General features: G+C 36.9%; 1 protein-coding gene across 1 annotated transcript in view; it reads right to left on the bottom strand.

Moving 5' to 3' along the window:
* Positions 1-6455, bottom strand: part of LOC140141889 (cytochrome P450 2J4-like) — a 31302-nt gene extending 24847 nt beyond the window's left edge. The window contains exon 1 of the mRNA XM_072163759.1: positions 5977-6455. Coding sequence (XP_072019860.1) covers positions 5977-6340 — 364 coding nt within the window. The 5' untranslated portion in view covers positions 6341-6455. The remainder of the gene's footprint in view (positions 1-5976) is intronic.
* Positions 6456-14884: the final 8429 nt, after the last annotated feature.

Raw genomic sequence — 14884 nt, 5'->3', positions numbered from 1 at the left:
AGGACTGTTATATCTCCAAAATATGAAAAATATCAAATTTTAATAATTTGTTATAAAATTTGTATTATATCGTGAATTTCATAAAATGAAAATTATTTGATATCAGAAAGACATTCTTCGTATTCAGAATGCAATTCGATAGGTCTGATGTGCTCTCATGTCCCACAAAAAATGCTGTCGAAACGCTCAAAACGCTCATTCCAGTTCCCTTAATAAACTGGAAAAAAATATTTCAATCGGCTCACAGCTTTTTTTTAAAAAGAAATGTACCAGTTTTTCACTCTGTCCACTGAGCTTAGGATGATGTATGCAGATTGAAAAGAAGCAGTTCTATACGCAAAGCTCAGGGTTTTTTCCCCTTTTTTCACCTATTCCCCCGTTCTTTGCTTGCGCTTGAATTTGCTTCCCCCGTCCTAAATGGGTTTGTTTTTCACTCAATTTGTCTTCTCCCCCTTCTTCTTCCCCTTTTCCTTTAGCCTTCCCTTTTGTTTTTATTCACTTTCTTTTTTTCTTTTTCGTCGTTTTCTTTATCTTGGCTTTCTCGGGGGGGGGGCTTCAATATTGAATAGATATAGTTGTAGGGCTGACACTTTCACAGCAAGGGGCATTCGGTGAGAGCAAAATGTGAAAAATATGGGGTCATTGGGTGAGAACATGACCTTTTTACAAAATGGAACCTTTGGGTGCCAGGCGAAACAGTTGCCACAGAAACCTCGAACATTTGAATTTCTAATAGCTCTAAATCATGAATGCTTCAAAAAAATTTTCAAAATAACTAACAACATCAGTGATAAATGAAAGTCGCTGTTTAAATTGAAAAATAAGGGTCTTTTATGTCATCGTTTATGTCGTCAACTCGTCAAGTCGTCAACTCGTCAAGTCGTCAACTCGTCATGTCCCTTCAGAGCTTCCGTAGGTCTTAGGGTGACGGATCAAATGGAAAAATAAGGGGTCTTCGGGTGACAGAGCATGTGTTCGTAAACAAATATGGGGTCTTTGGGAGCTGTAACTAGGCGAGTTAAAAAAAAGGCGGGTTAAAGAAAAGCGAGTTAAAAAGGCGAGTTACCCCCCACAGAGATTAGGTTTTTTGTCAATTACCCCCCACGAAACTCGCTTATGGGACTTGTCGTAACTCGCCAGCAGGACTTGTTGTAAATCTTAACTCGCCGATGGGACTTGTCATATTCTCAGCAGGGGTCACTCTTTAATCTCTGCAGGGGGTAACTCGCCAATCTAACTCGCTTTTCATGTAACTCGCCCATTTTAACTCGCCTTTTACCTGTCCCCGACAGCGACGATGTAAACATTTTGTTTTAACAGCGCTAAATACGGGTCACCTCTAAAGTGGGAGTGCCCCGGGCATGCCGCCCGGGGCGCGGCATGCCGGGCTCTTTCTTTCCCTTTTCCCCCCAATTCTGTTCTGTTCTGTTCTGTCTTCCCTTTCTCTCCTTTCCTTTCCACTGCTTTCCTACCATTTCCCCTGCTTTCCTTTCCCCTTACTTCGCTTCGTCCCTGCAAACCGTCCCTCCAAAGTTTCCAATGGTGGATGATTTCGCCCACCTTGCCCACCCCTAATATACGCACTTTTGAATGAATTCATCATAGATACGTTGTCCCAAAATAAAGTTCTAAGCTTCATTGCTTTATTCAGTATGACGGCAACTTCGTGACCTCTTTTGTTCGACAGAAAATGTATACGGGTTGGTGAACACGAGTTACGTAACACAATGTTGAAATTTAGCCGGCAAACGCCTTTTATCAAAATAGCTCCAGAAATGGAAGACACGGGTCGTATATTGCTCCATTTGTGTACCCTGACCTTAGATAAGATATCAAACATTTGTGTAAAGCAACAAAAAACGTGTAAAAGTTGAATTAAATGGAAAATAAAGAAGCTTGAACATGTCCAAAGTAGCTCGGAAAATGAGAAAAATTGCATGTCACGAACACCAAAATGTTCATATCATCAAGCAAGAAAAAGCGCCGGAATCAAAAATGGGTGTCATGTTATAGTATAACTGAAGTTAGCTTGCCTGAAAATTTCGTGAATTTTGGTTGGGGTATATTCTTAGTCGTATATTGAACATGTTGAAATGTTTATCTTTGTGCGTGACTACTGTCACGCGATATATTGTACGGCCGATGTTTTTCCTGAAAAGAAACTTTCATTGTCAATTGTCCATTGTTGGTTATTTACCTTGAAAATAATACTCCCAACGTTCAAACAATTTTAAAGTCAGCATAAAGGTTTGTGTTACATTATTTGGACGGTGTTAATTCATTCCAGAAATAGAATACTCGAGTGAGCCATGAGTGGGAATAACATTGCTATTATTACCGAATCTATCAAACCACTGGTATGGCTAGTGGTAAATATTTGGAAGTTCGATCTTGGTTGGAACCCCGCTAGCACAGCTCTTTGATTATTGATTTTATTTTAACTATTTTTTTTAAATCCTAGTTTTCATATTTTTATTAAAGCCATAATATACGATTTCGGGCAAATTTGAAGTTTTCTTATTCCAAAAATTATAACAATATTTATAATATTAGTAAATAACTGTCAGGAAGGTTTTCACATTACATTTGAAGCAGAAGTAGCGAAATAAAATGAAAGAAAACACTTAACATCTTGACCGCTTAACTGTGGTGTTCTATGGGGGATTTAATGTCTTTGTTTTATTTTATTCTGTATTGATTATATGTATTTTCTAGTAATGTTCTGATTTTATGTAAGGGCAATCCTTCAATTTATTGTGTAATCAATATTGGATCTGGCTGGCCTTGTGCCAAATGTTATAAATAAATAAATAAATAAATAAATAAATAAAATAAATAATAAGACATCAAAGTTAGTTGCTCTATCTAGACAACGAATTTGGCTGATTCCAATTATATTAGGTGTAATCCGAGGTGAGTTGGACATTGTGTAAAAATTACAAATATGCCAAAATATTTGGTTTAAAATTCGTGCATCTCATGATTTAATATGTATGCATAAATTATGTTGTCGATAGGGGAGGGGTCTAGTCCAATTAAAACTTTTAAAAATTACTTAAGTTTGACATGCTTTATTTCATGTTGAATGCTACTGAACTTGAATGCAATTGTTTAAAAAGATATCAAATCGAATGGAGGATTAGGCCTAAATATGAAATTTTTTTAAACAATATTTAAGCCATCGCATCTTGTTCTAGCTCATGGGTATTCTTTTGCTATCTTATTTCTCGTTCAACATGTTCAAGTATGTCACTCAACAACAATCTTTTCAAAACTGCTTGTACTTCAGTTAAATGAGATGATACTACCTTCTTCGACGACTACAATATTTTGATACACAATAGAGTATTTTGCATTAACAAAATATATTACAATGGACGTTTTTAATTGCTATATTAATCAATATGACATGTATAATAATAGACAGCGCCGGCTGGGATCCATTTCGTGAAGCATCGTGACACTTGCAACGTGCGCATAAGACACGAGGACTCAAAGAACGCAACTTTTCAACCTACGACTAGGTTATTCCACCGCTCATTTTCGCTGAAAATTTAACACAAGCTCTGGTTAATTAATGTTTATCATAACAGAAAAGCATTAGACCGGCGTTTCCTCAAAGCTGTAGATATAACCATTTTAGTGATCGTGACATGCATTTTCTCTAATTTTTTAGGCTACTTCGCGCACCAAAAGCATTCATTTTTCAACAATAATTCAACTTTTACACGTTATTCTTTGCCTTATACTCATGTTTCATATCTTATCTATGGGCTCAATATGGAAATGAAGGGAGAAATGACTCGTGTATTCCATTTTTTAATGTTTTCTGAAAAATCGTATTTGCCACCTGATTTTCAACATTGCGTTACGTATAATATAATCAATAATCGTATCATCTTTAATTCCATAGTCACATCAATCATTACAATCAATAGTGCAAACATGATTTACTTTAATATTGTAGTAGACTTTACGGGTCATTTCACAATTCACAATTAATTTTCACTATCGATATTGAGTATCTTTGATATAAACAAAATGCTACATAGTGCGTTTTCAACAGGAACTCGATTGGCACATCACTGGGTAATAAAGCCCAGGAAATGGTCCGGTGGCCGAGCTAGCCCCGGGGCTGGGGGAGGCCGGTGGTTCGCTGTTGTCCGCTGGGAATTGTTTTCTACTGTAAACTGATGTACATCATTTTGCTTCTAGACAATGCTAGAAAGCAAATCGCTCGAACAATAATTAACCAATATGAAGTTGAATCTAAGATAAATTCAAAACTTGGAAAAAATTGTTTGTGTGATATGCTCAGAGGTACATGTAGCAACCCCTTTGTGTTGCAATCCCGGGGGGTCACTCCCATTGTGGCCTGTACACCATCCGCGATAATGAAAACGCGTAAAAAGGGTAGTTTTTCGTGGGTAGGCACGATACGCGCGTAACGTGTTTAGGGTGTCAAAAACATAAAAATAAAAAAAAAAGGGTAGCAAAATTGCAATTGTTAATACGCGGAAATGAAATTTAGGGTATGAAATTTGATGCAAGGAAGAAAATCCGTGTTTAGGGTATCGTTTTAGCCAAGGGTTAAATCCTTGTTTAGGGTCCTTTTCAAAAGTTGATTATCGCGGATGGTGTATAGGCCACAATGGGAGTGACCCCCCCCCGGGTTGCAATGTATTAGTCTTCTATCTCAATCACAATGTTTGCTTTAATATTTACGAAGACAGTTACAGTTTTAGCATGTTCAGTACAGTTGAATGCTTTGAAAATGTACATTAGCAAACAATTCGAGGTCACAAAGAAACTAGAGCGGTTACCGCACCATAGCTGAACCATGTGGCGTAAGTTATTGACCCAGGTCTTATGAGGAGTGTTACCCTCGGTGGGAAAATTATTTTTTATTATATTCTTTACTTTGTTCTCTTTTATTTAATACCATTGGGGGATCATACCTCAAGTTCTTGACACTTGGCATTTCAAGATGTGTCCATTATGAATATTTACCCAGGTCTTATGAGGAATGTTACCCCTGGTGGAGAGATTGTTTTTATTATATTCTTTACTTTCTTCTCTTTCATTTGGCACCACTCAGGGAATCCATACTTGGCATTAAGATATGAAAGGGACCCAAAATATGAATACTGACCCAGGGCTTATGAGGAGTGTCATCCCCGGTGGGAGAATAATTTTTAATATAAATTTTTATATATTCTTTGTTTTTTTCTCTTTCATTCGACACCACTTGGGTATAGTCATACCTTCTTGGCATTTGGAGGTATTTAAAGGACCCATATGAAAATTGACCCGCGTCTCATGATGAGTGTCACCCCTGGGTGGGGAAATATTTTGGTTAATATATATTTTACTTTTTTATTCTTTTTCATTTGACACCACTTGGGGGGTCATACTCCCGGGTCATACTTTTGTGGCATTTCGAGATATGGTCATTTCAGACCAAAGGGTTCGTTAGTCAGTTGGCATGGTTAAGTAAGTAAGTAACCCGGGGGGGCCACTCAAATATGGCAGTGTACGCATGCGTGACCAAATTTTTTTCAAACACCCCCTAAACGAGTTTTACCCTACCAGCAAATTTAGCCCCTTAATAAGGTAATTTAGTGTAGAATTTACCCCTAAATGAGTTTTTGGCTGGTGAAAATGCAACAAATGTACCCTTTTGGACTCATAATTTACCGAAAATTTGAAAAGGTACCCTAAACAAGTTGTCCAGTTTCAAAACTACCCTTATTCTTGAAAATCACTGTTTTTTAGACCCTAAACGCGTCACGCGCGTAACTTGCCTTGCCTAAAAAAACACCCCCTTTTACTTGTTTTTTGGTCACGCATGCGTACAGACCATTTTGTGAGTGATCCCCCCGGGGTAAGTAAGTAGGCCTATTCTGTAAGCAAGTATCATACAACACTATATAGGCTGATGCCATTTCATGGTTCAGCAAAATTGTATAGACATACCTCTGGCGATGACTACGTCATCTAGTACTGCACTCTGAGGTCTGTCTTGTAGTCCAGGGTTCTGAAACGCCTCTTTAATAGCCCGGTTACTATTAAGTAACACGACTAATCGCCGTCCCAAGTACAAACTACACACATCGCCGTAACCATCTCCAAATTGCTTGAACACTTCGTGAATTTCTAATCCAGTTCTGAATTTAATCCAGGCCAGATTCGGGAAACAACCTAGGAATGGCCAACCATTCGGTCCCGGTGGAAGATTCGGTGGCGTTTGAATCCAAAATAATACTGCAAATAAGGCTAATAAAGCTATAAGCCCGGTTGTTAAATCCAATGCACTGATCAATGCTTCAATAACGGCCATGTTGTTTAATAGGAAATGTGAGCCCAATGCATTGAATTGAATGCAGGCTTACCGGGAACTGTTTACGCTATAAAATAGGTAGCTAGCTATCACAGGAAAGTATAATGAGGATATAAATGAAGAAAAAAACCCAAGCCGAGAAGGTCATACATTTGTGATAATTTTGTTCTCGTGTAAGCATTGTAGGGCTCTATCCATGCGTGGTAGGATATGATAGCAATAAAATGACACAATTGGCTTCCTATTGCTAGCTTACCAGGATTTACTTTGCCAGCCCGGTACTTTGAAAAATTAAAGCAATACTGTTCAGTTCCATTGTGTAGAACTAATAAGTGGTTGCTTTTCCGACCCTATCGGCAAACCGTAGCCAGAGGATGCGATGCACAAATCCGAAAACAATCCATTTTTTCCTGTAAAAAAACGTTCAAAGGCAGCGTTTTTTCAAAGGGTTGATTGAAGGCCCCCCTAAAATATGGCTACGTTCCCGGCTCTGCCCGTGCTTTTTTGATATATGGAAAAGTACAACCAAACAAAACAAAGTTAAGTCTCTAGTATTGATTTAAAACAAACAAACAAAACACACCTAGACCCCCGTCACACACATACACAAAGAGTTACATTTCACTTTTTTATGAACTATGCCTCAAAAGTAAAGGCGCCACCTTTAAAAAGGGCTTAAAAACAAACCGTGAGCTAGCCATATCAACACTGATTAAACGCGTTTCTTTTTAGAGACAGTTCTTGTTTTTTAAACAGCCTCTCTAGCTAGTCTCTGGGTCAGACCAAGGAAATGAGATAAAATCCCTGAAAAAGGATAAAATATCTCATATCCCTGGTCGTACAGACAACACCCCATAAAGGGACTGTGGTCATATTGGTTGTCAGACGGCTTGTCAAGTTTTGTTGGACTGGATTATTTTCAATCTTGCCGGACCAGGATTCTGATTGTGGATATCACAAATCTTGGATTATTGAGTTATTGGACATGGTGCCGGTTCGCTATCTCTAAGGTTCGCTATCACTAATTACAAAAAAGGTTCACTATACCTAAGGTTTGATATGATATCACTAATTTGGAATAAGGTTCGGTATTTCTAAGGTTCGATATCACTAATGTTAGATAAGGTTTACTATCATTAATTTTGAATAAGGCCCGCTATTACTAATTTATTGAAGGTTCGCTATATCTATGGTTCGCTATCACTAATTTAAAATAAGGCCCGCTATTTCTAATTTTAACAAGCCCGGTATCCCTAAGGTTCGTTATCTCTAATTTGAATAAGGCCCGCTATCTCTAAGTTTCGCTATCTCTAAGATTCGCTATCTCAGGCCCGAAGTTATCTCTAATTTTAAATCCGGCTCGCTATCTCTAATTTAAAAAAGGTTCGCTACCCAGCAAACACAAAACGTTTTTAAAACGTTTTTAATAAGTTATATTTTGGCTTTTGGTTTACATAAAAACGTTTTAATAACATTAAAATGTCGGGTTATATAAAGGTCATGAAAACGTTTTAAAACGTTTTGTATGAAAACACACTACAACAATATTTTTAAATGTTTTCAAAATGTTATTGTAAACTATTTTTGCAAACATTTTTACCATATATTTTGTCAACACTTAAATAACATTATGTTAAAATATTTGCACCCAGCAAACACAGAAATGTTCTTAAAATGTTTTTTTCAAAACGTTTTAATAACATTTAAATGTCGGGTTATATAAAGGTCATGAAAACGTTTTTAAAACGTTATTGCAAATATTTTGGGCAAACATTTTTCGCAAAATATTTTTTCAACCCCAAAATAACATTCTGTTTAGAATGTTTTGTATCAAGTTTTCAAAAATGTTTTTGGAATGTTATTAAAACGTTTTTATACCCTTTATATAACCCGACATTTAAACGTTTTCTGTAAAACATTTTTTGTTTGCTGAGCAGTAGATTATCAAAAAATGATTTTTAATGTTATGAAAACGTTTTATACCCTTAATATACCCTTTATATAACCCGACATTTAAACGTTTTCTGGTAACCTTTTATAACCTTTTGTGAATGATGTCGAAAACGTTTTGTGTTTGCAGGGTATCTCTAATTTAAAATAAAGCCCGCGCGCGCCGGCTCTAATTTTAAATAAGGGCTTTCTATAGAGAAACAAATTTAAAATTAGAGATAGTGGGCCTTATTTTAGAGATAGCGAACCTTATTTAAAATTAGAGATAGGGGACCTTGTGTAAAATTAGAGATAGTGGACCTTATTGAAAATTAGTGATATGGCCTTATTGAAAATTACTGATAACGAACCTTAGATATAGCGAACCTTAATCAAAATTAGTGATAGCGAACCTTAGAGATAGCGAACCTTAATTAATTAGTTCTAGCGAACCTTAATTAAAATTAGTGATAGCGAACCTTAGGTATAGAACCTTAATTGCAATTAGTGATAGCGAACCTAAGAGATAGCGAAACTTAAATAAATTAGTGATCGCGGGCGATCATACTTCATACATTTTAACAGGCGGCATAGGAAGCGCAACACGTGACGTACGAGGCTGGCGAAGATACAGGGCTGACAGCCCCATTCAAAATACATGGTTAGCAATTACAAATGGAAAATTATCATACTTGCAGTGGGGTACTTTGTCGAACCCCGACGATTTTAGAGTAAAATAATTTTGCTTTGACACCACATAACAAATTTAGAATTGTTTGTGAAGCTTTCATGATTATGTGTTAATCCAATGGCGACCTCAAAATTGGCGATATCGCTTCCATCACCGTCTGCATTTTAAGTCGCTGGTAACCAGTATTTCAAAAACGGGTATAGCTTTGAATTGATGTGATGGGATTCCATTTTATTCAATATCTATGCTGACCAACAGATCGTTCTGCGGTTTCAAGATTTACTATACAGTACGACAGCAACTTCGTTACCTCTTTTGTTCGACAGAAAATTTATACGGGTTGGTGAACACGGGTTACGTAACACAATGTTGAAATTTTAGCCGGCAAACGCTTTTTATCAAAATAGCTCCAGAAATGGAAGACACGGGTCGTATATTGCATCATTCATATACCCTGACCACAGATAAGACATCAAACATTTGTGTAAAGCAACAAATAACGTGTAAAAGTTGAATTAAATGGAAAAAAGAAGCTTGAACATGTCCAAAGTAGCTCGGAAAATGAGAAAAATTGCATGTCACGAACACAAAAATGTTCATATCATCAAGCAAGAAAAAGCGCCGGAATCAAAAATGGGTGTCATGTTATAGAATAACTTAAGTTAGCTTGCCTGAAAATTTCGTGAATTTTGGTTGGGGTATATATTCGTAGTCGTATATTGAACATGTTGAAATGTTTATCTTTGTGCGTGACTACTGTCACGCCATATATTGTACGTCCGATGTTTTTCCTGCAAAGAAACTTTCATTGTCAATTGTCCATTGTTGGTTATTTAACTTGAAAATAATACTCCCAACGTTCAAACAATTTTAAAAGTCAGCATAAAGGTTTGTGTTACATTATTTGGACGGTGTTAATTCATTCCAGAAATAGAATGTACGAGTGAGGCACTGAGAGCTACTGAGTGGGAATAACATTGCTATTATTGTCATCGAATTAATCATATCTCTGGTATGGCTTAGTGGTAAATACATGTATTTGGAAGTTCGATCTTGGTTCGAACCCCGCAAGTACCTCTCTTTGATTTTTGATTTGATTTTAACTCATATTTTTAAATCCTAGTTTTCATATTTTTATTAAAGCCATAATATACGATTTCGGGCAAATTTGAAGTTTTGTTATTCCAAAAATTATAACAATATTTATAATATTAGTAAATAACTGCCAGGAAGGTTTTCACGTTACATTTGAAGCAGAAGGAGCGAGATAAAATGAAAGAAAACACTTAATATCTTGACCGCTTAACTGTGGTGTTCTATGGGGGATTTGTCTAGACGACGAACTTGGCTGATTCCAATTATATTAGGTGTAATCCGAGGTGTAAGTTGAACATTGTGTAAAAATTACAAATATGCCAAAATATTAGGTTTGAAATTCGTGCATCTCATGATTTGATATGTATGCATAAAAGCTCATAAAATATGTTGCCGATATAGGAGGGGTCTAGTCCAATTAAAAAATCGTGAAAATCTGTGTTGACGTTCCTTTATTTGATAGGCCTAGGCCTATATATATTCTTGAACTTTTAAAAATTACTTAAGTTTGACATGCTTTATTTGATTATATCATATTGAAAGCTACTGAACTTAAATGCATTTTTTTAAAAGATATGAACTCGAATGTAGGATTAGGCTTAAACATGAACAAGAAATAAATCATGAAAAAAGTGTGCCTTCAAGCCGACATTCATTAGGCCTATATTATTAAAGACAAAAGGGAGAGGAAAAAAGAAAAGAAAAACGAACTGAAAAATTCCACATCATCGATAAGATAACATGGGAATCGAACTCTCAACCTTCGGCACTGCACACCTTCGTTCTGTCCACTAAGCCATCGCAACTTGTTCGGGCAAAGGGTATTCTTTTGCTATCTTATTTCTCGTTCAACGTGTTCAAGGTCTCACTCAACAACAATCTTTTCAAAACTGCTTGTACTTCAGTTAAATGAGATGATACTACCTTCTTTGACGACTACAATATTTTGTTACACAATAGAGTATTTTGCATTTATAAAATATATAACAATAGACGTTTTTAATTGCTATATTAATCAATATAACATGTATAATAGACAGCGCCGGCTGGGATCCATTTCGTGAAGCATCGTGACACTTGCAACGTGCGCTTCCGGCACGAGGACTCAAAGAACACAACTTTTCAACCTACGACTAGGTTGTTCCACCGCTCATTTTCGCTGAAATTTTAATACAAGCTATGTTTAATTAATGTTTATCACAACAGAAAAGCATTAGTGCTGCGTTTCCTCAAAGCTGCAGATATAACCATTTTAGTGATCGTGACATGCATTTTCTCTAATTTTTTAGGCTACTTCGCGCACCAAAAGCATTCATTTTTTCCACATAATTCAACTTTTACACGTTATTCTTTGCCTTATACTCATGTTTCATATCTTATCTATGGGCTCAATATGGAAATGAAGGGAGAAACGACTCGTGTATTCCATTTTTTGATGTTTTCTAAAAACCGTATTTGCCACCTGATTTTCAACATTGCGTTACGTAACAGCAGAGGTCACGCCGGTAAAAAAGACCGGAAATGAGCTAAGTTGCTGTCGTACTGTATAGGCCTATAATGGCCCGAGATTGCCGAGAAGGCATTGAGACAAACAGTATGCATGTGAAATGTTCCAAAGGTTAATGATCGAGAATGAAAAGAGCAGATTAACTTTATCATGTTTGTCTCCCTATGCATGAGTGCGTATATAATGGCCTTTACTATGGGCGGCCGTGAGGGCCAAAAGGGTCTCAAAACCACACAAGGGTCTCAAAAGTACAACAAGGTCTCAAAAACACACAAAGGTCTCAGAAATAAACACACAACAAGGTCTCAAAAGTATAATAAGGTCTCAAAAACACAGAAAGCTCTCAGAAACAAACACACAGTAATGTCTCAATAGCACAATACGGTCTCAAAAACAGAGAAAGGTCTCAGACACAAACACACAACAATGTCTCAATAGTATAATAAGGTCTCAAATACAGAGAAAGGTCTCAAAAACAGAGAAAGGTCTCAAAAACAGAGAAAGGTCTCAAATACAGAGAAAGGTCTCAAAAACAGAGAAAGGTCTCAAAAAACAGAGAAAGGTCTCAAATACAGAGAAAGGTCTCAAAAACAGAGAAAGGTCTCAAAAACAGAGAAAGGTCTCAAACATAGAGAAAGGTCTCAAAAACAGAGAAAGGTCTCAAAAACAGAAAAAGGTCTCAAAAACACGTTATGATCTCAAAAACACGTTATGGTCTCAAAAACACGTTATGGTCTCAAAAACACGTTAGGGTCTCAAAAACACGTTATGGTCTCAAAAACACGTTATGGTCTCAAAAACACGTTATGGTCTCAAAAATACGTTATGGTCTCAAAAACACGTTATGGTCTCAAAAACACGTTATGGTCTCAAATCGGGTATTACAATCGACCGTTATATGTGCAGTACCGCATGCAGTACTGCACATATCAGCTTGCAGTTTCGCATGCGAAACTACACATTCCGTCACGCACTTCCGCATGAGGAACTACATATCCCAACTTGCATTTCCGCATGCGGTGATGCAGGTCGGGATGTGCAGTTCCGCATGGTGAACTGCAATATTTTTGGTGAATTTCCGCATGGGGAATTGCAATATTTTTGGTGTATTTCCGCATGGTGAACTGCAATATTTTTGGTGTATTTCCGCATGGGGAACTGCTATATTTTTGGTGTATTTTCGCATGGGGAACTGCAATATATTTCCGCATGGGGAACTGCAATTTGTTTGTGGCATTTCCGCATGCAAAATTAGCTATGCGCATGCTTAATATTTTTTTAGAATTATTCAAATATGTGATTGAAAATGCAAAAACTAAACAGTGAATACATTTCAACAGTATACATGCCAAATTTTAACTCTGTAGGTGGTAGGGTTGAGGAGAAATGACGTCCCAAAAATGTCCCAAAAATGTCTAATTTTCGCCCTTCCGGCGGCCATATTGGATACCTAAATTGCATAATTGAGTGAAATCGCTTAATTTTTGTCAGTCATCTAATTTGGGCCAAGAAAGAAAATAACCAGACTTAAGATAAAGAAAAAAGTTTTTCAGGGGTTTTCTATTACTCGTCATAATATATCATACTTATTGGTTTAGATGATTTGTATATCCATGGTATATCATAGTTATAATATGAAGACCGGTGGCTATAGAGTGTATGCAATAAACCCAAGCGGAACGAGAGTTGCTAAGTAACCGCTACCCGAACCATAAACACATGCATGATCAGACAACAAGTGTTCAATTTCCCATAGCTTCCCACGTTGTACACATGTCAGTCGAATTTGGCGGTGTTGGTTTGTTTGTCCTCAAGTTATAGCATTGTTCACTTTGTGTTGAACATTGTACGTGGGCCTCACTGTAATAACTCAAAGATAACTGTGATCATCATTTCAAGAGGTCACTCTCCCGATTAAGCTAAACAACCTATGTGGAGGAATTTTATGCATGAGCAATCACATCAATGACGTAGTAATGAATACCCTCTATTCAGTATCGAAGTTACGTAATGTTACTATGTCAACGGGATCACGCGCTTGAGTTATGAACCACGATCGAAACAATCACCACACAAAGTATATGGCACTTGAAGGCATATCAAAATAGCGTGATCCGGTAACCAAGAGAATTACGTAACCACTTCGATGCTGAATTGAGATGTGCTGACGATTACCACTGATTACCGTAAACATGGACCCTTTTCTGATCTCACCGGTGCTATTGATGTGCATCATTTGAGATCTGCGTGAATTGGTAATCGATAACCGTTGGAACTTTAATAGAATGTGGTCACAATGTCAAGTTGATCATTATTATAATAGTCATCATTAAGAGGCGTGTAAAATTTATTTTAATAAAAATTAATTTCATTCAATACTAATATTATAGGCCTCTATACTAAACCGGCCTTTCGGACAAGACTTTCCAAGATATATTTTCTTTTCATTACAACAAATGAAACGAAAAGTAAAACGATAGTAGGCCTAATATTGAATTGAATAAATTCATATCTACATTCGGACATGCGACAGTAATTATTACATGCGACATTAATTTAATTATTCTCCTCAGCGAGACTACAATAAAAAATAAAAACTCTTACCCACTGTACATCTCGTCTTGTGTGTATGTGCAGTTCCCAGTGGCGTAACTAGCAGGGGGGGCGATTCGAACCCTTGCCCCCCCCCCATGAAAAGGTTAAGTAGGCCTACTTCTGAGAGTTATTAATTAACAACCAACAATGCATAAACAACCACACAATAAGGTCTCAATAGTACCAGAAGGTCTCAAAAACATAGAAAGGTCTCAAATACAGCTAGAGAAAGGTCTCAAAAACAGAGAAAGGTCTCAAAAACAGAGAAAGGTCTCAAAAACAGCGAGAGGTCTCAAAAACAGAGAAAGGTCTCAAAACAGAGAAAGGTCTCAAAAACGGAGAAAGGTCTCAAAAACAGAGAAAGGTCTCAAAACAGAGAAAGGTCTCAAAAACAGAGAAAGGTTTCAAATACAGACAAAGGTCAATGCTTCAACCTGTTTCTGCCCATTTTTTAATACGCGGACCTATTTTCTTGATAATTGTAAAAATGTCACTTTTTTGGTGATTCAAATTCATGCGCAGGCTTTACACTTTCATTTAAGCTACAATTCGCTACTCTTTCTGATTATTAGTCCAAAGAGCAGCCCATAATACCTCAAAAACTGTCTGAATTTTACCGGAACTCAGTAGGGTTTCACAAATGGCGCATTGATTTAGTGGTGTGCTCCCTTTAGGGGCTGTGCAATAATTATGAGCCACCAGGTGGTAAAATTTCCAAACGGCTCGC

Source organism: Amphiura filiformis, chromosome 20 (genome assembly GCF_039555335.1).
Source record: "Amphiura filiformis chromosome 20, Afil_fr2py, whole genome shotgun sequence".
Classification (NCBI taxonomy): Eukaryota; Metazoa; Echinodermata; class Ophiuroidea; order Amphilepidida; family Amphiuridae; genus Amphiura; species Amphiura filiformis.
This window is presented reverse-complemented; position numbering and strand designations above follow the sequence as displayed.